The sequence below is a fragment of the Passer montanus genome, unplaced genomic scaffold (genome assembly GCF_014805655.1).
Source record: "Passer montanus isolate IOZ18808 unplaced genomic scaffold, ASM1480565v1 scaffold12, whole genome shotgun sequence".
Taxonomy (NCBI): Eukaryota; Metazoa; Chordata; class Aves; order Passeriformes; family Passeridae; genus Passer; species Passer montanus.
Window position 1 is genome coordinate 5,297,107 of NW_024358722.1, and position 24,404 is coordinate 5,321,510.

Here is a 24,404-nt window from a genome sequence, read left to right on the forward strand (position 1 = left end):
GAAAAAAGAAAAAAAAAATCTGAGCCCAATTTTATGTCTCCTGTGAAACATGGAGTATGTTTCTGATGCAGGACTGTCACAAACATTTTCTCTGTGTACACTACTGATGAAACCACAAGGCATAGCTCAGAGAGACTGATCCTGGTTGTATCTAGGGAGATAAGGAAAACAGCTGGTTTGGGACTGTGGAGCTTACTGTTCATTGACATGGACTGCAGGGCTTTATAGTCACTCTGTGTTTTGCCCCATATCCCCATACTGTTTCTGGAAATTAATCCATCTGAGACTGGGCAGAGAATATGACTTTTTAACTCCAGCATTTGGAGTTTTCCTTGGAGAAGTTTTCCTTGGAGAAAGGAAACTCCTTGCTAAAACTAACTTGCCCCTTCCTTGAATTTTAAGACCTGCTGAGACCATAGTTGTGGTTAAATTACTTCAGGCTGTGAGAGAATGAATGATGGCAGTAAAATATCATAAGAAATTCATCCCTACCTAATAGAGTTTGAACTAACAGAGTACTGTTCTGACTACCAAAATGTCCTTTTCTCTATTCCAAGGCTAAGGTTGGATAGCTAATGTTGAACTCTTTTTTTGCCTTAATGTAACTTGCCTTAATTTTTCCATATATTAGGTGTCCTTTGCAGATTGTGTTCTCTCACCAGTTCCCAGGTTCCAATCTGAGTGAAGCAGCAGCTATCTGCTATCTTCCCTGTTGGTTAACCACGTAACACCCACCTAAAGTAGCTGTTATGGCTGTGTGTTCTCTTTACATGCAGAATTCCTTGTTTACTGTACAAATTTCCTTAAACCCTGTCCTGCATCCTTCATACATCTCAATTCTATCTGCTCCTACTTGGACTGCCTTTGGTTTTGTCTTAGTGAGCCTGACCACTACACATAAGCTCAGCTGTTTCATTACTGCAGTAGTTTTTTTGCAGTTTTTCCAATCTTCAAGAACTTTTTTCTCTCCTTAGTGAGCTCTGGAATTTTTTTCCTGCATTGCCTCTGAAAACAGCTTGCTTCTGCCTTCAAAGTTAATGTCCCTTTAGTACTCTTAGTTGTTTATTCTCTGAAGTATCTGGTGACAAATATTATACTGTGTTATGCAATTTTCTTTTCTGTTACACCATCTACCCATATGGATGGAAGCATGCTGGTGTTTCCAGAATAAATTAGAATCCATAATATTGCTTGAGGTTTTAGGAAGGATGGTCCATAAAGGACTAATCCATTTCAATCCTTTGCACTTTCCTTTCAGTAGCACAGCTGCTGACTGCTGGTACATTGTTTATTTTTTTCAAACAAGCACATTTCCTACTCAAGTATTTTTCAGATTTATCACAATCCTTTCACCATCCTTTCCTTCTCGTGACTATCTTCCTTCTCATTTCTACCTTCTGTTTTTATTTTGTTTTCTTTAGGAACATTACGCTCTTGCACTACTTAATTATGATCTTTGAAAAGAATTATCCAGATATCCTAGATATCCAATCTGAGTTGCAGCATCTTCCAGAAGCAGCAAAAGTCAAGTAAGTCCAGTGCTATTACTTCTCAGAGCTGAAGTTCCCAGCGATTTTTGTTAACTTACTTATCATAATTTTTTTTTCATTTCTGTCTTCTAAACCTGTTGCCAGCCTTACAGTTGTAATGCCTTTGTTGTAAATAACTGAGTTGATAGCTTTACTTAACTTTACTTATTCCTGTATTTACTTTATTTCTGAATCAGACATTCTAATTGCTTGTGATTGAACTCACCATATTCTATGTTTTTCATCTAAGTGTGCTATTTTTCTGGGAAATTGCAGGTTTGTTTCTAAGATAGGGTCAATTAGGCACAGAGGCTATAGTAAATCTTTTTCAGATTGTTCAAACTTCTGCACATATCAGTCTTGCACAGAAATATGAAAAACATCATACTTTCTGAAAAAAGTCAATGGTCCATTTCTGGAAGTATTTGTGAAAAATGAATACAGAAGCCAGCCCCCCAAATACAAACTTTTTTTTTCTCTTTCCAATGCACTGCTCAAAAAATATTATGCATATTATTCACCCAGACATGATTCTTTGTGTATGGAACTAGTCCAACTAATGAAAGACAAGTGAAAAATTAATGTATTTTCACACTTGAAAGGCATTTATTAAAGCTTTAATGGTGTTTTTGAGATGTAAGCTACTACTCCCCAAATATTTGGAGGTGATGCCTGCTGATTCACAAATAGGTACTCACTAGTTATCTACAAATCAAATACTTATATTTATCACAGAAAAATGTGAGTTTTTTTCCTAGAAAAAAAAGAAACTCACATTTATATATGATGAGCAGACATTCAGTGTAACATTTGTGTCTAGGGAAGCGTGTATGAACATTAACAGTATGTTTCTATGCTCAGTTACAGTGTAAGCTGGCCCGGACTGCCATATGGTAGAAGTGCAGATGGAAAAAACAGTGTTTGAACTGTGAGGGAGAAAAAAAAAAAAAATCACATGTAAATGTACTGCTAATGGGATTTAGTAGTTATGTGGTGTAAGAATCATATGTAGAGATAATCTGAGACTCCAGTGAAGTGTGTGCTAAAGCTGTGTTCCTTGCTTGTGTGTCAGCTGATCACTGCAAGCTGGCTGTGGGGCGTACGCTCCTGGTTGAAGGGTCAGGCACAGCTTGCAGGGCAGATGTTCTGAGGGCAACCTCCCCTTTCCTTCCCAGGAAAATCCCAGTCTTCAGTGTGACCACAGGCGAGCAGGGCCTGCCTCAGCTTACATACAAAAAGTAGCACAGAGCATCAACAGATCCCCTTCCCCTCGTTTCAAGTCATCTGGCGTGGCTGGTGCCAGAGGCCGGATACCAGACGTGATGGGCCAGTGGTCTGTGCTGCTGCACAGTTCCTGTACCCCTGTGTAACACTGCTCTTTTTGTTTTATCTGCTCTGCCTCTGTCTCCTGTGCAGCCTGGTAGAGCTGGAGAAGGAAGTCAACAACATAAAGACTGGATTGAAAGCTGTTGAAACTGTAAGTATCTGAAGGTTTCCAAAGCGCCACACTTACAATATCTCTCTCAGAATCAGGGGCAGTATATATTTTATGATAAGATAAAGTGGGCTTTCTTTTTTCATTCCTTTCCATTCCATTCCAGAATGCATTAACCAAGAAAAAACAAATAAAAGCTTCTCATGTGGAGCTCCTGCTGATGATCTTAGCAGAGTTAAGGCTAATGAAAAGCTTGTTTGATCTCAACCTGGAAAGTAAAAGGACAGTTTGAAAAATGGCATGGACTGAAAGAAGAAATAAAATTCATGCTCTTTCTTACTGAGGGATGGATGTCTGCTGAGCAAGTGTTTCACATGGCTCTTGGAGTAGTAGTAAGCAGGTAGTGCTCTGTTATATGCAACCCTATCTTCTATCCTAAGCACTCCTTGGGAAGGCAAAGGGAAGGATAGAAACTAGTTAAAAATGAAGCAGCTGAGCTGGCAAGCAAAGCAACAGTGGTGGAATTTCTCCTCTACTAATGAAAGCTAGTTGGAAATTGTATTGGGTAGTTTCTGTGCAAGGATTACCTATTTACAAGGGACTAAAAGGACCCTCCAGTACTTTTCATTCACTATGAGACAAGACAGTGAAGAGTTTAATTTTCTTTCATGTGACCTGAATTTGCTTTTGCCTCTGGGGTAGAGGAAGGTATCTTTGTCCTGTCAGTGGCCCCCAGGCTGTCTGGCTGTTGCCAGCAGTTCATTGTTTAATTAACTAGGGATCCTCCTGTGAAGAAAAAAACCCAAACTTTCCCAACCTTATTTCTGGACTGTTGGGGTAAGGGAGAATACAGCAATGAGAAGAAATACTGCTCCATACATGGAGTACAGTGTTTGGGAATTAAAAGAACCTGTAAAGGGAAGGCTGACATGGAGTTCATGACATGAAGAGAGGCCCAGTATTTGGCTGGGACAGACAATTCCCCCACTTTGAAATGTGAGTACCTAATTCTGTTTTGCTTTCTTTCATTGGATTATTTGTCCCTTTGCCTTGACAGCTGATTTTTCTTCTCTTTTCCATACATGGGTTCCATGGGCAACCTCTCCTTCCCATACAATCACCATCTTCCTGCCTCAGTCTTCCGCCTACCATGGTATTTTTCTTCTGAGGCTGCCAGCACCTCCCAGTCTGCTTGCTCAGTTTGTGGTTTTCTGGCGTGTAAAAAGCAGCACTATAGCAACAATAGAAGATCACTGTCAGGTGGAAGGGGGAGGAGGGGAAGGTGTGATTCTTGATTCTATTCCAGTGTGTTCTCACCACAGCTTTGGCTCCAGTGACTGGTGTTTCTTCAAGGCCCCTTAAGAATAGAAAGCTAAAAATAGTTTCATAGTCAGATGTTCTTAAAGGTACTATGAACCATTTGGCTTCCTGGATTTGCAGCTCGCTTCTGTGTAAAAATAATATGCATTCATTTTCAAGACATTCATACAGCTGTTGCCTTTGTGTAGGATGCTTCCAGAAGGAGAGATAAGTAATGGAAGGGAACTTTGTCAGCAGAGCCCTTCTCTTATACAGCAAGAATATCATAACCACCACTTGAGAAATTACTACCATGACTGAATCATTTCATCCCTCTAGAGAACCAGCAGCCCAGCTCACCAGGGCCAGTTCCAGCCTCTGTTGTGCCACTATGATTAGTAGAGACCATTTCTAGAAGATTCAGAAGAATTTATTATTCTGTGGTGTTGCTCTCTGGATGATTACGTAGTCATGTGTGGGTTCAAAGTTTTCTTGCATTTTGAGATAATTATTCTGCAGGGAAGAACTGAATTTGAAATTAAAGGGACCACCTAATCTTCATTTTACTTTGAAAAACACTGCTCTCAAGTAATAGTCCCAAATGCCATAGCTTTCAACAGAGTAAGATGACAAAATTGTTATACTCATCTGCCAGAGAAAGGGGGAAGGAGAGAGTGGAGCAACTTTCAGTTAAAATAAGCTTCAAAATTAGAATGGAAGTGGCTGAAAATAAAAAAAAAAATCTCAGAAGCATGTGAAGTGACATTTCTGGTATTTGTAAGGTTCATTTAAAAGTGATTGTAACGTAGACAAAATTCACTGCTAAGTGATGTACTGAGCAGTGCTCCCAGGACTGTCCCTTGTGATCTGTTAGGAAACCCAGAGAAGAGGATTTAATGCAAAGCAGGGGAAGTAGCACTTCTTTATTGTGGGCTTTCGCTGGCCACCTCCACATTGCCTTTCCTGCCCCTTTTCTCCTTTTGTGGTCTTTCCTTGTGGTGGTTACATTCTCTTTCCAACTCACACCAGACCAAAAGATGTATCATGTCAGATTTTAGGTTGTTGATGGCCAAAGTAGTTCTTGGCATTCAGCAGCACTGTGTGGAGCAAATTCCAAGATGTTTCTCAGCATAGATACTTACAAACCTACCCATAGGTGCTTATAAATCTACCCATTTGGCTCTGTGAACTACTATTTTGATGAGTAGTAACAGAGAGCACCCAACATGCACGGAGCTAGAGTTGCAGCCAGCACAAAAGGGTTTTTTCCCAAAGGGAACAGAGGGTCAGATTGTAACTTGACCTGCTGCTTCATGCTGCTTTCCCTACAGAGAAAGTCAGGCTTTATCATTCCCACTGATTATTCAGCTGAGAATAAAGAGGATGCCCCGATTACAATTTCATTGTCCCCATGAGACTGTCAACAGCACACAAGCCAAGCACAGACATGGGAGACATCCTGTCTCACTACAAATCAGTCAGTTTCAGCAGCTCTGTAGCTCTGTCCATGTTTCAAGCATGATGATTAAAGTAAGTGAAGAGATAGCTATGGGTAATCTTGGCTTAAAACTAAAAAACTTGAGCCAGAAAGAATGAATCTCGCAATCAGTTTTTTTTTCTCTTTGTAGGTAGCAGACAAATAGATCATTGCTTCCTATGGTTTTATGTATTCTTTTTACTTTTTCCATAACTCTTCTTAGCACAATATCCCCAGTTTATAACTGTCACTTTTATGATGTCCAAGCTAATGCTTAGACAAATACTAACAAATGACCTGGCATCTGTCTACTTGTCCTTCAGTGGAAGAACCAATTTTGATGTCTTTTTTGCTGTTCACCTGGTGCTTTTCAGAGAAATAAAGAGGAGATCTAGAGCACATTTTCCCAAGTATACAGCATTTTGATTGAGCATGGGAAGAGACAATGGAGCAAAACTCACTACTAAAAATCCTGAAGTCACTTGCTACACAAAGCTCTTTATCATTTGTCATTTTGCATAGGGAAAAAAAATGCAGCACTTCATGTAGGTGATGCTTAAATTGTAAAGTTGCTTTAGAAACTTACCATGTTGATGGCTTTCTTGGGAGTGCTTGTTGTTTGAGGGTAAGTGAAACTGTAACCAGGACCTTCCTTCATCCCACCTTGACCTTCCCTCTCTTGCCTAAAAACTTCTGGCTTAGTGAGAAAGTGGTTTCTAAGTTAGAGCTCTGGATGAATGTGGGAGCAGAGCATGCTCTGCCGTGAGTGAAACAGATGGAGTGTCCTGCTGCCTTCCTCATCACTGAGGAATCTTTGACACTTGCCTGTCTCTATCTCTTCTCTTTTAGGAACTGGATTATCAGAAGAGACGCATGCGAGAATCAGGGGACAGGTTTGTTCCCGTGATGAGTGATTTCATCACTGTGGCCAGTTTTAGCTTCTCAGAGTTAGAAGACCTTCTCAACGAGGCTAGAGACAAGGTAAGAATTCCTTTTGAAGTGATTAGAGTTTCATTAGCTCAGTCAAAAGCCTGAATTAAAATGGAAACAGTGATTTAATGTACTGGGACTGCCGTGAAAAATTAATAGACACTGAAAATTGTTTAGGCTGAAGTTTCTTATTTTTTCTAATGTGGTCTATATCCGTTTAGAACATATTTTGCTCTTACCCACTTTTTCTAATTTTCTTTCACATTATTCTTGTGTGGCATAGAATTGCAGTGGCAATATCCTGCATTACAGGATACCACACCTTGCCACAGTGTGGAAGGGAATGCCTTTTAAGCCATTGCTGATAAAGGGTTCCTTTGTTAGTGATGGTGACTTCACATCTTTTTACCTTCTCCTTCTGACTGCATTCCACTTTGCTCATTCATCTAGGGACATCTGTGCTTTGTCTCTTTCCTTTAAAAATGTACCTGGTAGTTTGGTGTCCTGGTTTCAGCTGGGATAGAGTTAATTTTCTTCTCAGTGGCTGGTACAGTGCTACACCAGCTATGCTTGATCTTTTCCATGCCTCTGTTACTGGGTGTATTTCAGTACAAAGATAGAAATCCCAAACATGTGTGGTTTGTCTGAAGTTTTTGGGTTCTTCTTACACACCCAGTACCATGTGTGTGTTTATTCTTCAGGTGCTGCTGCAATCATTTTGTCGTTTCACTGTCTGCACCTCCATTACCAGATTGGTACATCTGAGGTGCTTGTTCTTTGCTGATGGCTGGAATCTGGCACTAGTCCCTCTGTCTCTCAGCTGAATGAGGAAGAATTTATATGAAAAGATCATAAGCATATGAAAATGTTTAGAGAAGAGCAAGTTTTAAAGTAAATTGTATGTAATGGCAAATCTGCCCTTGTTGGCTGGCACGTTAAAAGTGCTTGGCTATATGAAGCAAATGGGTTATTTCTTTTGGATTGAATTGTTTCCCCTCTGGTGTCAGTCCTTTCAGTGTTAAAGGACCTATTGCATTACTAATGAAAGCTGTGCTGTTGGATCAGTACGCCAATTATTAAAAATTTAGATTTTAAAAATATAGGCTGAGGATCATGACAGTAAGACTCCTCATTCATCCAGTTCCTCTGCAATGGTGTTATTTTGTGATTCAAAAACACTTCCTTACTGTGGAGATAAACTTGGTAATAGTGACTTGCAGCTGCAAACGCAGGAGCTACTGGCTGTCATTGAGGGCTGCCCTGGCAAACACCAGTGAGGCAGTACCTCTTGCAATGCTCAGAGGGCAAAGCTGGGCAGTCTAACTCCACTAAAAAAATTGTGGGGAGAATAACGTGATTAATTATTTCATAGTATCATAGAATGGTTTGGATTAGAAGGGACCTTAAAGATCATGTAGTTCCAACCTCCTCTGCCCAGTCATGGGCAGAGACACCTCCCACTAGACTGCGTTGCTCAGAGCCCTCTCCAGCCTGGCCCTGAACACTTCCATTTTTTCATTGTTGTCATGTTTCTTGAGAAAATTCATGCTACGTCCAGTATAATAATGTTTACACCATACTGGCTTTCTATGCACAAAAAAAAAAAAAAACCAACCAAAAAAAACCCCAAAAAAAACCCCATTCTGTGACCCCACTAAATTTACTGAGAAAAACTTGGTTTTCTATGTTCTGGGGGCTTTTGTGTTATGACTGGGTAAAATTTTCAACTTCATTATAGTTAGGCACACATTTTTTGAAAGATACTCACCCTGTCCATGGCTTAGACTGCACACTTTTGGTTTGGTGTTAAACATGATGGTGCTCCTTTCTTTTTGGCACATCAGGACAAAAACTCAATGCAAATTCTTTATAAGTTCAGTTGGGGGTTAAAAACCAGCAAGTGGTACATGTTCAGCACAGCAATGCAAGTTTCCTTGATCAGACATTTTCAGGAAAAATGCCATTCTTTTGCTTTAAAAATAACCAGAGAAACTCCCTGCAGACAGACCAGTATGTCTGGAAGCTGTTGTACGCTTTTTTAGACATAGCCAACATAAAGCACTCAACATAAAGAGATGTTTTATTTTAATGACTATAACATGCTTAGGAAACGTTACTCTACCTTCTCCTCACACACCCTTGCTATGTTTGAACATACACCATTCCAACTTTTTCTCAACCTATGGCTTTGGCTCTTCCACTGGCAAAAAGCTGCTTTTGGACTCCAGTAAGGGAACTGTCTGTCCTTACCAGTGTTGAGCTATTTCTCATGTTTGCTTCATATTATTTTGGCCCTCTCTTCTTCCTCTTTTCCTCTTTTCTTTCTTAAAAAAGAAAAAAAAAAAAAGGAAAAAGCTGGAAATTTTCAACAAACCAGATGTTCTTCGCAAAGCTTATAACTTCTTCCAACCTCAATGGGTTCTCTGTGCTTGTTGAATCACAAGCTTTTTTCTTACCATGGAAACATAATGGAACTAGCCAATTAAAGGAAGAGAAGGACCAAGGCATCTGATTGTCCTGTTCTTTTTTTGATTTCTCAAAGCAAAGATAATTGAGCAAAAAAGGTAGTGGGGCAGGGAGGACTTTGCACAATATCCAAATGAGCCTAGGAAGAACTGGTCTGACTCACAGATTTATTAATAATAATGAAGCCCTAGTTTTAACAGCTGAAGTTGGATATCCTAAATATAGATGTGGTTAATTGATTACCATGAGTTAATCAGAGCCATATTTTCTCAGCTGGGATTTAAAACAATATAACTTATCTTTTGCAAACTGGGGAAGTTTTATATTTTTTTAAAAAAATCAATATTAGCAAAAGTAATTTCTTTAGTGATGGAAACAATCCATTACCAAGGTGTGGTGCTGAGCTTCTCAGCAGACAATATTTTTCACAATCCCATGTAGGTACTGACCTTTTTGGCCTTTTTGCTTGAATAGAACTGTTCAAAGTCAGTGGCCATGGGGAGGAAGTGATGTTTTAAATTTAAAGGGCCAGCTTGTCAGATGCAAGCATCCATGTTTTAGAGGAAGCCTTGTAACTGTACTTATCATCATGCAGTAAACAGATGGCTTGGTTAAGAACTGATTGAAAACTTAGACCAACACTCTAAACAGGCTTTCCAGCACAGCTGGTTCTTGTTCTTTTTGTGTTTTTCGCACTTTCAATACCACTTTATAAGGGAGTATATAGATTAGATCAAGGGATAATGTTTTCTGCGATTTCCCATAAACTGGAAGATGGGGGCAGGAGAAAGTGAAACTCTGCCCTGGAATCCTTCACCAGTTTTTATGTGTTTGAACAGATGAAAAATTGATTTTTTTAAACAAAAAAAGAAGAGGTTGAATTTTATTCATGAATTTTTTTTCTCTGTTTCCTGTGGGAAAGCAATGAAAATGCCCAAGCAGAGGAAGAGTAACCTCCTATGGTATGAATTTTATTTTTCTAGTTGAAAAAGGTGACATTTGTGCTATATTAATCTTTACTATGTACTTAAATAATGACAGGTATGAACTTAGATCACTAGACTTCCAGAGAACTGTTCTGCTTTGTGCTTGGTTTATAACAAACCTGTTTTTAAGACACTTCGGATCTTGTTAGGAGTACAAAGTCTGCTTGCTCAGATATTGCCATTCCTGTGCTAAATGTCAGACTTAAGCCTCTCTATAGAGATGCTGTGGAGATTACTGCCTGGGCAAGGTGGGTAAGAAAAGTGTCCATTTCCAGTCTGTCTGATGACAGTTCCTCTCAAGCAAGGTATTTATCATGATGGAGAAAGGAGTTCAGAATCTACACATACATTTAATAAGCTTAGCACTTAAGTGACTGTTTTGAAGAACAGAAAGGCAGTGAAAGCTTGCTGAGTGAAAACCATTTAAGAAAATACTCATTAATGGCAGAATGCTATGAAGCACAAAGAAATGCTATAGTCCAAGTGCTAGTTATAGTTATAGTATTAATTATAGGCTGTGCACTTCAGTTGTGCGTTTTGGAGACTGGTGTTTTCTGTGAGCCACTGGGGAAATGAGTAAGGCATGTGTCAGGACAGAGATTGAGAATGCCAAGATGAAGTATTCTACAAATAAATTTGGTAAATAAATCACACAGCTGTTGTACAGTAACAGAACTTCAGATGCTGCAGTGCAGGTTGGCATCTTATGTACGAGAAAAGTTTAAAGCACCTGCAACTCAATGTAAGTGTTAAACTCCTGGGAGAATCCTTTAAGAGCATTTAGGCACAAAAAGAGGTGGGCCCAGTCCTGCCTGAAATTGGCAGGCCTCTTTCCATTAACTGATCTGATGCTGTCCCATAAAGAGAAGAGACATTTATTTGACCTGCCTCAGTAGTGAATTGGTGTCTTCATAAGAGCACACTCAAGAGCACTTGTCTGAGGAATACAGTTCATGTTCCATGGCTGCGTGGTATAATTCAGTTGCATATTGGCTCTTCCCGCAACAGCAGACAGCATAGACAGCAGGAAATTTTTATCATGGCTGTTTTTCCTTCTCCTCATAGAGCCCCATTCCTGCCGTTTCCAGAGGTCTTCTGCCACTGTTTAACATTTCATTGGCAAGCATAGCAAAGTTTGTGTGTGCTGCTGTCCCGCTTTCCCTCTCCTTGCTAAAATGGCTTTTTAAAATAAACAACTGTCTAAACGATTTGCTTTGGCAAGAGGATAAATTCAGTGGAAAGTTTGGCAGAGGAAACAGAACTGGCACTGAGCTCGTGGACCTGTTATATCATGGAGCTTGGGGGCCCTTATGGTGCAGAAATGAATTTTTTAATGAAAATAGATATACCATTCTGTGTTACAGTGGAAAACCTGCTGAAACACAGTTTTCCATTTTGCTTTTGCCCATGTCATCTGTCCCCAAATGACTTCAGGAATAAGCAAGTTTCAGCCCTTGTTCCACAATATTAGAGGACATCGCAAAATTCTGGGAAGCATTTTTCCTGCATGAGGACTTAACTACAGGTTTCACAACTGTGCACAAGAGCTGGTGTTGTTTGGCAGGGAATCTGGCCATGGAACAGTCAAGCAATCTGTACACAGTGACACAAATCCCGTGACAGAGAGCAAAAGAGAGAGCTGTGATCCAGAGCACCTTGATCTGTGCCACTCTGCCTCTTAATGCCCTGAGTAAGGCAGGCAGTGTGATTTTAGCCACTATGGGCAAGTAGAAGCCTGGGTTTTGTTGACAGCATTGTGGAGGCTGTCTGCAGCAGCTCACTGCCCTTCATCCCAGCTCCGGTGCTTTGGAAAAGCACATGTGGTTGCAGAACCAGAATTACAGAGAAGTAGAAAAAGTAATAAAGCCAGAGGGGTCTGTTGTAGTTTAAGCAGTGAAAAGACAGCATGTGCCTCTTTACAATAGTGCATTACATTAGTGCAGTGCCCTACAGATGTGAACAACTGCTTTTTGCCATTTGCTGTATCAGATTAGTGGGGCGACACTTTCTGTTCTGTAATGAATGGAGAACACAAGCCTCAGAAAGGAAGCATGAGCTCCCAAGCCACATCATGGGCAGAGCTGGCAGCAGAAGCTGGATCTCCTGACTTGCCTTCCTCTGCTCAGTCAGCTTTTTTTCCAGAGAGGGTAGAAAAAGAAGGAGAATGTTTATTTTAGTGAACTCCAGATTTTTCCTTTTGTAGTTATTTTAGGTCATCCAGCTCACAGATTTTTTGCTTTTTGTCTTTCACTGCTTTACAGTAAGTGATTGTGACCTCCTAAGCCCTGTGTTACAGAGCACCAATGACAGGCTGTTCTCAGCCTCCTTGCTGCTGCTTAAACAACACAACACCTTAGACTCATGAGTGTGTCTGGAAGGCTCCCAGGCTGCTGAGACTTTCCAGCACAGTGACACTGTTCCTCATTGGAGTGGCAGTGGGGAGGCAGTGGCAAAAGCTCCTCTTGCCAGTGTGACACGTACTAGCTGGTCCTAGTAGGGTGACAGGCCTTGTGCAGAACATTTGCAGACAACACCACCCTCTAAAGGAGACTTCCATGTATGTAGGATCCAAAAGTCCCAGGCAAGGAATCTCTGCCTTTCCAACCTCCAGCTTCCTTAAGTGACTAGGAAACCCCTGTGGACATTAATGGACTCAACCAGCTCATTTCTGTGTGCCCTCTCACTCAGCTTTGCTGAGCACAGGAGGAACACGGGATGGAGGCAGTGCATTACAAGGCGCAACAGCTGTCTCCTGTGAGCTGCCCCTGACTTCAGGCTTTGCAGCAGTTGGACAAGCCTTCCTTCTAGCTGGCAGCTCTAGTCACTGCTCTTAATTTATGCTTTACTTTCAATTTTCACAGGAGTTAATGACAGGTGAGAAGAGATTCCAGGTAGCACATCCCCTCTGAGCAATGAGCATCAGGTGCTCTGTGTGTTCAAGGAGTGGTGGCAATGCCTGTGCTGAAGTCTTTCTCTGGCACTTTTCTGCCTCCCTAGCTGATTGTCACACTGAAGCAAGCAAGATGAGAAAACAGCATACGGAGATGCTTTATCTCCTTCTGTGGTATTTACAGCCTGTATGCTCTCTGCCAAAGAGCTGGTGCTGGTTCATTGTGGGTTACTGTAGACTGCTGCACTTCCCTAATATTCAAAAAGCCTATGTGTGTATTATATACAGATAAAATTACAGAGAGGAGTGGGGAGAGGGTCTAGGTGTGCATACTTGTGTGAATGTCTTCAGAGGCTTCAGAAAAAAGGAGTTAAACAGAGAAGTAATCTGTTGCTGTTTCTATGTAGTGTTTCCTTCAACTCCTGCCATGTTTGGTAGCTCAAAGCAATTTGCATTTCTTCCAACACTTTTTTTCCAAGATTCTTTGGGTTTCTTTGTTTGTTTCTGGCTGAGAACACAGCCTTTTTAAAGAAAGAAAAAAGAATCTATTGCTTCAAACTGCTTTGTGGGCCTGGCAGGGATAGCAGAGAAGGGGAGATGCTGAATCTCTCAGGCTGTGCCAGAAGGAAGTTGCTTTCTTTGGAGATTTCTTCCCCCTGCAGTTGACTGGGAGACATTGTTTATGCTTTACCTGGTACAGGGCCAGAAGGGTTTATAAGACCTGCTTCCAAACTCATTTTGTGCTGGGATCAGAGCCTGAACTGTTCTTACAGTCTTTTCCATTCTGCAAGAGCACTCACATAAGGAATGGGAAGCTGGCCTGTGTCAGTATGGGCTGAAAACATGCATCAGAGAGCTTGAAGACAGTCAGGCTGGTTTGGTAAATGTAAAAGTTTGTAAGGATGATCTTCTGCTCTGTGGTTCTTTGCTAAAGTGCAAGAGGGAATGCTAGGGAAGCTGTCAGGAGTGTGTTCCTAGGGCTGCTTGCTGCAGCACTGAGGAGTGGTGGCTGGGCAATGGATGTGTGTCCTTACACAGCACTTACTGTACGTGTGTACATGCCATTGACAGACTATATGTGCTTGCATTTGAGTGCATTTTGGTGAGCAATGAGACATGCTTGGGAGTGTGAGAGTGCAAAGGAAAGAGTACAACTACTGCAGGACTGATGTCCAAGAGCCAAGGGTTGCTGTGAATTTACCATATCCCCATCAGGACTGCCCTGTGACTGAAGTCCTGCCAGTTGGCTGCCTCCATATGTGTCCTGCAGCCTCAACATTTGCCTTTTAAAATAAAAACCACTTGTGATGTATTCACTCTCTTTTAAGTCTGCCCGGGAGCTCTGGCTGCTTTCCTTGCCCCTCTCTCATGCCTTGTCTGTCTATAGTCTCCTCTCTCCCGGGCAACACCCTGACTCAGAAGACTCCAGAGAGATGGATGACATGGCAGAAGGTTTCTGAGAGGACAGACTGTAGCTTTATGGCAAAAAACTTTTACCTCCAGGCATTTTGAAAGTGTATTTGAAGGGAAGATGGAAGGGGAAAGTAGGGACTAAAACTACTTGTTTCCCCAGCTAGCTCACTTGTTTTCCATGCCTGACTGTCCTGCAGCCAAGATGTGGCCACAGTGTCATCCTCTGAAATTACTGTATTGCCCTCAGGAACTAATGGTCATTTTTTGTATCAGTGGACAGTTAGTGCTCTCCAGCACTATTGCTGCATGTTGCCCGAAGGATATCCAGGAGAGCAGACTCTTCAAGGATGGAAGCACCTGCCTTAAGGAGAAGCACTTCTGTTGCTGGGGGTAGTTTCTACTCTTGCCACATGAATGCTCAGAGGGTATTGAATTACATGGTGTGGTTATTCATAAGCTATCCTTGCTGTCTTCACCAAACTGCATACCTAATTATGGCTCTTGTGTTTTCTGCCCCCTTGACAGTATGCCAAGGCACTGAAGCATTTTGGAGAGACCGAGGGCAAGATGCAGCCAGATGAATTTTTTGGCATCTTCGACACTTTCTTACAGTCATTTGCAGAGGCCAAGCAAGATCTGGAGAATATGAGGAAGAAAAAGGAAGAGGAGGAGCGCAGGGCACGCATGGAGGCCATGGTGAGGATCTGGGCACATGAAGATGTTTCCTTCCCTCACCTTTTCATGCCTTGAGAGAAATTCCAGTGCTCACGTCCTCTTACTGTTTTATGTTCTTCTCCCTGACAACTCTCTTTAACATCATTCTGTTCTTATATATGACATTTTCCCTGCTGTTTCATCAGCTCTGGAGGATGTACTGTTTGACTCCCAAATTATCCCCTTTTGGATTCAGATACCAAATCTAGCCTAGGCTTTTTTGCCCTGAGACTTTGCAGGATGGGGTTGCCACCACCCCATGCCAGACTATCCTGCTTTTGGGCAGCAAGCAAAGAAGCCAGATTTCCTCCGGTCCTGCCAAGCTGGTCAGCTTCCAGTCAGACTCCATCATCATCTGCTGTGTGCCTGTCATCTCACAGTGCACAGTGACACAGCAAATGCCCTGGCACCTGCTGCAGCCCACACCAGCAGTATTTGTCTCTGGCTGGCCTTAATGCCTTCATTACTGGGACCGTGTCTGGCCTTGATGTTGCAGGAGAGCTTTGTCAGTTTTGCTGCTGGGGGACAGACGTGTGTGTCCCCAGGGGTTCGTGTGAACCAGCCTCCCCCTCTAAGCTCAGCCTCTGTGCTGTCTGAGAACTCGCAGTCCCTTGCCTCCTTCCCCCCTGCTGACGCCTTAGCCCTCGCTGCTGCCATGGCCCCAGGCCGCGCTGTGGGGAGTTGCTGATTTAAATGTTTGCTGAGCCAAAAGCAGTGTTTTTTTTTCTTTCAGGAGAGGAGAGAGGTAAAACACAGGGATTCCAGCCTTACTGTTAGACACAGGTATAAAATGCCAGGACATAGGCTCAAGTTTCCTCTCAGCCAGCCTGGAAAGTTCAGGGCCCACTGTTGAAGCACTGTAGGATGGTTTCATAGGCCTAGTATGCCGTGAGGGATGCCTTATGGAAAGAGTCTTCCTGCAATGCATTTTCAGAGTGGGCGACCTGCTTCCTCATAGCCACCACCATCCCTTGCCAGTTCTACTGATTCTAGAGCTGAGCAGTGGAAAGAGAGAACTGAGCTGGCACTATCCTGCTGTAAAATTAGTGCAAAAACAGCAGCAGCATGGAGAGATTCTGTGTGTCCTTTTGCTGCAGGCCGATTGTGCTTTGTGAGGCAGACGTGTGCTGCTACTCATTCCTCATTTCTCCTGCTTTCTTCTTGCCTGTGTGGAAGAGAAGCCCAGCATGGCTTATTGTTGCTCTTGGCACAGGTGCTGGCCTTGTGGATAAGCTCCTACTCTTTTTTTCCCCTAATCTGTGCTGATGCATTTTAGCTACTTCTTGGCAGTGTACCTAGTGATCTGGCATCTTGGTTAGCTAATCCTAAAACTCTGTGTCCTTCTCCACAGCTAAAAGAACAGAGGGAGAAAGAGAGGCGACAAAAGAAAGCAAAAGCTGGAAGCATTTCTGAAGAGAGTGGAGAGTTTGATGACCTGGTGTCAGCATTAAGGTCGGGTGAAGTCTTTGACAAAGACTTATCCAAGCTCAAGCGAAACCGCAAGCGTTCGGGGAACCAAGGCTTAGAGACAAGCCGTGAGCGGGTGGTGACAAAGCTAAATTATTAATTACAAGAGGAAGAGAAATAATCAACCAAAAGAAGGTGTTGAAAAAGTGCAAAACAAGGAAGATGAATGTGTGTGATGGCGCCTGGCTGACAGCTGCCCCAAAGGCTTTGGTCTGTAGCTAGAGACGTTACCTTTCCATGATCAGCTTTCCTCTCACCCTTCTTCTGTGCTCCTACTTTGAACCATTATAAAAGTGCCTCTGTGGATCCAGCAGGGCCTGTGACTGGGCCATGCAGAGCTGACAGATTTGCTTCTGGGAGTTTGTTGGGTCATCAAAGGCCCCGTAGTGATGACAGGAAGTACTTGGGCCTTGCAGACAGCTTCACAGCTGGAACAAGTTAATTTTCTGTGTGCCAAAGTAAAAGCTAGTCATGATCTCCGTCTTGCTGATAACAGGGAAGACTAATTTCAGACCAACTCTGTAAACAGCTATCACTTCTTCAGGAACTAGACTGGCCTTCAGGGGTTTGTTGGGATATGGGTCTCAAGTTTCCAATTCCCTTCTAGAACTGAATTTTATAAGCCATTGATTAGCACCTGAAAAATGCATTTAAGCTCATGTCCTATATAGTATTTTTGTGTGGCCTACACTATCCAAAGCAAGTGAAGCTTAGAAAGAAGTCTTCTGTTTCTGTAACAAAAGGAAAATCAAGAATCAAGATCAACAAACAATAATTTGCAAAAGTCTTTTGGATTCTGCTTTGCTAGAAGGAATTTTCTGGAATTTCTCAGTGGTTGAGTCTCAAAGCTATGAAATGCATCTTCTTGGAAAGAAATTCTGGCTTTCTTTTAGAAAACTAAGCCACTTCCAGGTTGGGATAACAAGTAGATAACTGTAGAGCCTGTTGTCATTGCTGGAGGCTGGTAGAGAATCAGTGGAAAATTTCTTATCTGTTCGTGCAAGATGGGAAATTGGGAGCTCCCTAGTATCATCCACAGGTCTCCAGTAGCAAACAGGTTCACTGCCTGTGAAATTTCTTTTCCACTTGATGCTAGCTGTGATTGCTGTTGGCATGAACTGGTCTTTCTGTCCAACAGTCTGACCTCCACTGCTGAGGAGGGGAACCACGTCACTCATAAAGGTATGAATGGTGTCAAAGGAGAGCCTTGGAGCACACTGCTTTTTTCATTTTTAAGAAATCACTTGGGATGAACCAAGGGAGAGCTCCATAATTAAAACTGAGAATTTTTTGAGGAGGACACAGAATTGTGTAAGCCAAGCAGGCTTTGGAGTTAATTCAGAAGAAACAAATAAATATGTAGTTAAGTTATAGGAATTAAATATATAAGCAGAAAAGCAAAGAACCCAAGAAGAGGCTTGAATTCTGTGTGTCTTCATGGTTCTAGAAAAGGGATTGGATTGTGTGGGCTGTCATGGCCTTTTTTTTTTACCTTTTTTTCAAACTTGTCTTCTTTTTTTATTATCTTCCCTGGAGAAGGAAAAGACAAAAAGAAATACTGGTGATGGATTCTTTCTCCTAGACAGGAAGAAAAGAGAGAATATTTGAGAAGAGGGACCCACCATCTACAAATTGCTGCATTAGTCAATAGCACAAAATGTCAAGGAATCCCAGGGAAGTTTAATCATTTGGTTTGATTTTTCTCTGAATGTCACTTAACCTCAGGCTCTGCACTGAGTCTGCAGAACAGAACTTCCTCTGCAATGCACGCTGCCTGATCAGTATTACACACTACAATGTTGGAGAAGCAAACTGTGGTGGTTTTCTGAACACTTTGAGAGTTAAATAATTATGTAAACTATTAAAAGCAAAAAAAGAGAATTGAGAGAAGAGAAGCAAAAAAGTCAGAATTGTTAAACTCTGATGTTTCATTGTTTACTGGATTTTGAGTCTCCCACCCTTGAATTTCCCTATTTAGGACATTCCAGACTGCCGCGCCTCTGTATAATACTCATCGTAAAGAGCTGGTATCTTACAAGAGCTGGGTGTATTCTCCTCCCTTACCATCCCACTCCCCTTCTGGGATTAGCTATTAACAGCAATGCCTATTGCAGTGGACACAAGCACCTTGTAGAAGAAAGACTATTTCATAAAGGTTTTTGAAAGTTTAAGAAAAAATCTCACTTTTTTAAGCATTTTTATTTTAAATTACAAATGGATTTTTAGAAATGTCTCTTGTAAATTATATTAACAAGCTCCTTGCTGCTCCCTGAAGTAGACTTGCTATATATCCCAGCCCTTTTGTTTGTCTTGTTTTAAAGCATGCCATGTAACCTATGCCATGTAAGCCATATGAGAGGTGGTAATATGTGCCAAATTGGTATACAGTTGAGTTTAAATTTGAATAATCCCTGAATTCCAAAGATTATGCTTTTAGGCATTAGAACATTGTAGGGGCTTTTCCTCCCTCTTTGTTCTCCCTGGGTTTAGGACTCACCCAGAACTTCATGTGTAGTGCCAAGGTCAGTCCTAGTGCAAGATGATGTGCAAGTACAGCTGCTTGCTTGCTCCCCAGGTACTTGTTTGATAAGGCAGACTGTCAGTGTGGCAGCTGCCAGAGAAGAAACACCTCAGGGCAAACCCTTTGAATATAAATACAGCATTTCCCCTGCCCCTGTATTTGTCAAACCAGGTTTGTGCTGTGCTTTCTGAAACTGAAGTCACTTTGCCAGGCCACAAATGTAGCAAAAGCAGAGAGTGTGATAAATCCTCTGTCCCTTTGTGTACACAGTTCAGCCCTGATTTAAAGAGGTCCTGCATGATGGTACGCAACAGCACTCCAGCCACCCTGGGAGTCAGAGAAAGCTGCTATGGTTTTGCCACCTCTTTAACTCATACATTAATAATGAGAGTTTGTGCAGCTCCTGTAAATCAGCTGTGGGATCCTTAAGGGGATGGACAGAAAGCTCAGAGTCATGTCCTGATTCAATGCAGCTCAACTTTCTCAGCACTCCAGTGCCCCAGGCTCCCTGTTTTGAATCAGCAATGGTGGCAAAAGCTTCATTCAGTGTGCTGGACAGTCCCCCAGGCTCTTGACTCCATGGTGAAAGTTCATAAAGGTTTTGGAAAAGCTCAGTTTCACACTGAGGCAAGCAGTGTTTTCATACAAGTGGTGACAAGCAGAGAGGCCCATTAAATTATGTACTGTATGAGATGAGGTTACCCACACAGAAGATAAGGAAAAAATTGGCTCTGCTGTAGGGCCTGGCCTCAGATTCTTGCTGAAGCCAAGTTTGTCCATGTTTCTCATCTCTTGGGTACTGTGAGTGCATATAAAATACTCTCTTCTTCAGCAGTTGTAGTTGAGTTCCCAGGTTGAAGGAGAAAGGAAAATCTTATTCCTGAGTAGGTTTAGGAAGCAAACATGAGGTTTGCTTTTTCACTGGAGAAGCTGGAGAAGAGCTAGGGTCTGCTGTTGTCCTTGCACCTGTGCATAGAAGCAGCATTTTAAGAGAAGTCACTCTGTGATTGGAAATAAGCGGAGAAGGAGGAGATGTGAGAAAGAAAGGCATAATTGAAAACGTGTTCTACTTCTTGCAGAAATACAGTGATTGCTGACTTCATGATGAAGTTCCTCACACCTAGAAGAGGTACTTCCTAACTCTCCAGAATTTGTCCCTAGAGGTCTAGTGCTCACTCATGTCTGTGTCTCTGCACTGTTGCTGCATAGGTTGCATGAGGATGAGCCCAGAAAACACTGAAGAAGACTCCCTCCCCCTTCTGCTTGCTTTTAACTGAGTCACTCTTCACAGTCTGTTGTGTCTCTAGAAATGCTACAAGGTAAAGTGACTTCAAGGAGCAAGACTCTTCCATGCTCTGTAGCACAGCCATTGTACAGGCACCAGTTCCCTATGAGAACGGAAGTAGAACTAGTGTTCAGGGCTGAGAGACTTCCTCAGTAGGGAAAAAAACCTGGATGTTCTTCAGAAGCATTTCTGTAATGTGTTCACAATGTCTGAGGAAGGGAAAGGAATTGCCAAGGATCCTGGTGGGAGACCATGGGGCAGGTGTTTCCATAATGATCAGCCCCACTGGCTAAATCTTTCCTTTTCTTTAGGAAAGATCACACTTTGAGCTGGATTGCACGGGAGAAGCTTGTGTCAGGAGTTTCTGTGAGGGGAAATGAGATCCGTTGTATAGTAGATGATGTACATGATATATGCAGTTTTGTTTCTAGGTTGGTTGTTTTGGGTTTTGTTTGTCTGTTTGTTTGGGGGTTTAAATGATTTTTTTTAAAAAGTGTTTTAGGAATCTCTAAGGGGAACCTGTAAATCTGACACCTCTATTTATTTTGCCTTATTTTAGTTTGCTATGTTTGTATGTATGTATACACTGCATTACAGCAAAGACTATTGAGACCGTGCCAGGGCATTACACCAGCTGGAGAGCTAGCTTGGCTCCTGTGCCAGCTGAGCCAGGCCAGGGGATGCAGGTGAGCAGTCTTGGTGTGGGAGGGGAGGGAGGAAAAAAACCTTTTGGCTTTTGTCGTAATTACTCTGCCCCTGGTAATCCTGGTTGTGGGAAAGCTCTCGTTTTAAAGCTTGTGGTGATCTGATGGAAGCTGGTTATTTTAGACCACTTTCTACAAAAGATGTTTGTTTTTTACCATGTGTCATGATGAGGAGACTGAAAAGACTTAAGGTGCATACTTGCATGCCCAAACTTCACCCTTCCACACAAATTTGGTCCTTAATTCCAGAGAAGCTTGGCTAGATGGCCAAAAGTGGTTCATACCCTTTAACTTCTCACCAGATTTAACACACCAGTGAGAAAAACTGGGACAGTTCTCCTTCCTCAGAGCTAATATTCCTCCCCATCTTTATGGCCAAAGAACTATTTCATCTACTTTACCTCTTTCCTCCTCCAGCCCACCTCCCCAGGTTACCTCAGGTAAGCAAAATCTTTCTACTGATTGGTTTGTAACCCATGGAGTCTCTGGCAATCAGAAGGTGTTTGGCCATGGCTCCTTGGCTCCTGTGCTTGACACAGGAGATTTCTGATTGCCTGCCATGAAAAGAGGTAGTCTCCATTGGCCATCCTTGTTTCTCTTATAAAGGTAGAAGTGGCCAACCTGGATAACACAATTTGGCCAACTGAAAATATAGAATTTATATATTTATTTACATAATGCATTAAAAAAGCTATCTACTAATCTAAGTAGTAGTTTTGATGACCAGTATTCTCTGAAGCTGGCCACATTTGTGCACTCTGCGTGCTGAGCAGGATGCCAGTCCAGTGTGGTGTTTTGGAAACTCATGTAATGAAAGAGTTTGGATGGTTCCAAACCAGAGTCTTCTGCTATGGGTAGTAATGTAGAATTGATCCACACTAAACAGTTCATGTTGCTCTGGTTTTACATCAGCATAATTAAAAGTAGGATCTGGACTAAAACTCTCCTTTAGACAGTTTTGTCTATTTACAGGATGTTCTACCACAGCTCATGTAGAGCATGGTCTTTTCAACCTACCCCACTAGGAGCTCTGAGCAAAGTGATCTAGAAAAGCCTCTCTGACAAGCCATTTGCCCCCTTCATGTTGCCTTCAAACAGTCTCTTTAAAGCTCTTTGCAGTTTTTAGAATTGTGAAGGAATGTTCGGTACCTGAGCCGCTCTGTGCTCAACGCCTCCCTTCCAAGTCATCCCCACCTGCAGCCGTTCTGCTCCCCTGCAAGCCTGCTCAGCTTGAAACTCGCAGGTCACATTGGGAGGTGGCCCTGCCTGCCAAGCTAGAAAGTACAGTGCTGCTTACTGAAGTGGGAGGTTGTGTGCTGCTGTAATGCCTTGGCCTATCCTCATTTCTTAGTCAGTTTAAGACTATAGGTGAATTAAATGTACAAATCCTGTAGTGTCCTTTTTATCTGTATCTTTTTATAAGAATATACTGTAATACTAAAAAACAAAAGCAAAAAAAATTAAAGATATATTGCCCCCACTGTGTCTCTGTACATTTTTTGGTAGTTTCATTTTCTGTGCATTTTGCTGCAAAGCCCAATAGGTAAGTCAGGGTCTGGGTGCAGTTTTTTGTTAAGCTCTGGGTTTTTGGTCAAGAGTATGCAGCTCTTTGGGTGACACTGTCACTGCAGAGCTGTTGAGAAGCTCCATAGGTTGTTCTGGGGGCACAAGCAACACCGTGGAACACAAGCACATTCTCCTCGCGCTGTGCAATGGTGAAGAGCTGATTACAGAGCCAGCAGGTTACCATATCCAAGGGTCTCCTTATAAAGCTCTCTTTCATTCATCTTTCAGAGCTACATATGGTACATAGGCATTAACTTAAAGAAGAAAGTAAGATGGTTCTGATATCTAGGAGTTCATAATCCATGTGCTCTTTCATTCATCTTTCAGAACTACATATGGTACATAGGCATTCACTTAAAGAAAAAGAAGAAAGTAAGATGGTTCTGATATCTAGGAGTTCATAATCCATGTCTGGACATGACTATTCCAAACAAGGAAGGGAGTGCAGGGCAACAGCACTGACCCTGAGCTCGCTTGTGTAACTGAGCAACATCCTGACAGCAAGAGCGTTGACTCAGAGGAGGAGTGGGTAGGAGAGCATTGCTTCCAAGGAAGGAGTTAAATAAGGCCAGCTGAAAAGAAAACAGGAAAGCCAACATCAGGAGTGAAGACTTCAGAAAAGCAGGGTGGGGAGTCTTGAGAGAAGTTAGATGCAGAACAGCCGGGTGAGTAAGATGCACACAAGGGTTAGGGCTAATTTGTGGCTGAATTGAAGTGTGTGCTGAGGAATTGCTTGAAGTTCAGGAGCAGAACCTTGTCCTCATCATAGAGGTGATGGGTGAAACAGCTGTTTCATTCATGCACAGATCTCCCCATCTCTGTTAATGGAAAGAACATGCTGACAAAATTATCCTTAAGCCACAACGTTTAATTCTTATCTTCAGCCCATCAAAGGGCAATGCTTTAACCTTGAGCTCGTGAGATCATGCCTAGCTTCCAAAGGGAGCCTTGCTGGCTATGCAGCACATTCTGGCAGCACTGAAGTTCTCAGGGACCACAGACAAAGCCCCAGCTGTTGGCTCTGGCTCTCAGGTGGGAAGAACTGTGGAAATCAGCAAAAGCAATCAGGGTGTAATTGCTTGCACAGGCTGAGGATCAACAAGCAGCAAATGGGAGTTCGAGTGCTTTGTGGGAAGGTAGTTGGCTTTTAGTCGTTAGAAAGACTTTCCGTTTCTCTGTTTTTATCTGTTTGGTTCACACTCTGCTAAAATTCTGACTTTTAGGTTCTTGTTGTACAAATGCAAAGGCAAAAGCAAAGGGATGTTTCTGAAATATCTGTATCATGTGAGTGGTAGAGACAGGATGAAAATGCAGGGTCCTCCCTGAGTTCTCTACCCTGGCAGCTGGGGTTTGGTAGAGGAAGTCAAACCATTGCTTTTCCTCTTATTAGAGGTGAAACCCAGTAGCATTTGAATTTTTTGCATTAAACAAGGCAGACATCCTGCCTGGATTGTAAGAAGAATTTCTTTAATATTTTCTTTGGGGTTGGAGCACACAGTGAGGAGCTGGTGTTCTGCCCTGCAGCATGGGTCCATCACAGAAGCCTCCTTCTGTCTTCCTGGTTGATACCTTTCCCATGATTGTGGACTTGCCTGTCCTTGTCACTGCACAGAGCAAGGTAAGTGCCTCATGGCTTTTTCTGAGCAAATCTAGGACTGGGGTTTAGCTGCCCTGAATGACTGGGAGTGAAGAGGAGTGTAATGGGAGCTCTCTGCTCTTGCT

At 42.3% G+C, this 24,404-nt stretch overlaps 1 protein-coding gene across 5 annotated transcripts in view; it reads left to right on the forward strand.

Annotated features, from left to right (window-relative positions):
• DAAM2 (dishevelled associated activator of morphogenesis 2) overlaps positions 1-22,588 on the forward strand; it is a 202,292-nt gene extending 179,704 nt beyond the window's left edge. For 4 of the 5 annotated variants that reach the window (XM_039697967.1, XM_039697968.1, XM_039697966.1 and 1 more), the window contains 5 exons: positions 1,422-1,529; positions 2,946-3,006; positions 6,590-6,721; positions 14,951-15,121; positions 16,491-16,706. In XM_039697967.1, the coding sequence (XP_039553901.1) occupies positions 1,422-1,529; positions 2,946-3,006; positions 6,590-6,721; positions 14,951-15,121; positions 16,491-16,706 (688 nt within the window). Of the gene's footprint in view, positions 1-1,421; positions 1,530-2,945; positions 3,007-6,589; positions 6,722-14,950; positions 15,122-16,490 lie in introns of all 5 variants that reach the window. The other variant, XM_039697969.1, reaches the window with a different exon arrangement.
• The last annotated feature ends 1,816 nt before the right edge of the window (positions 22,589-24,404 follow it).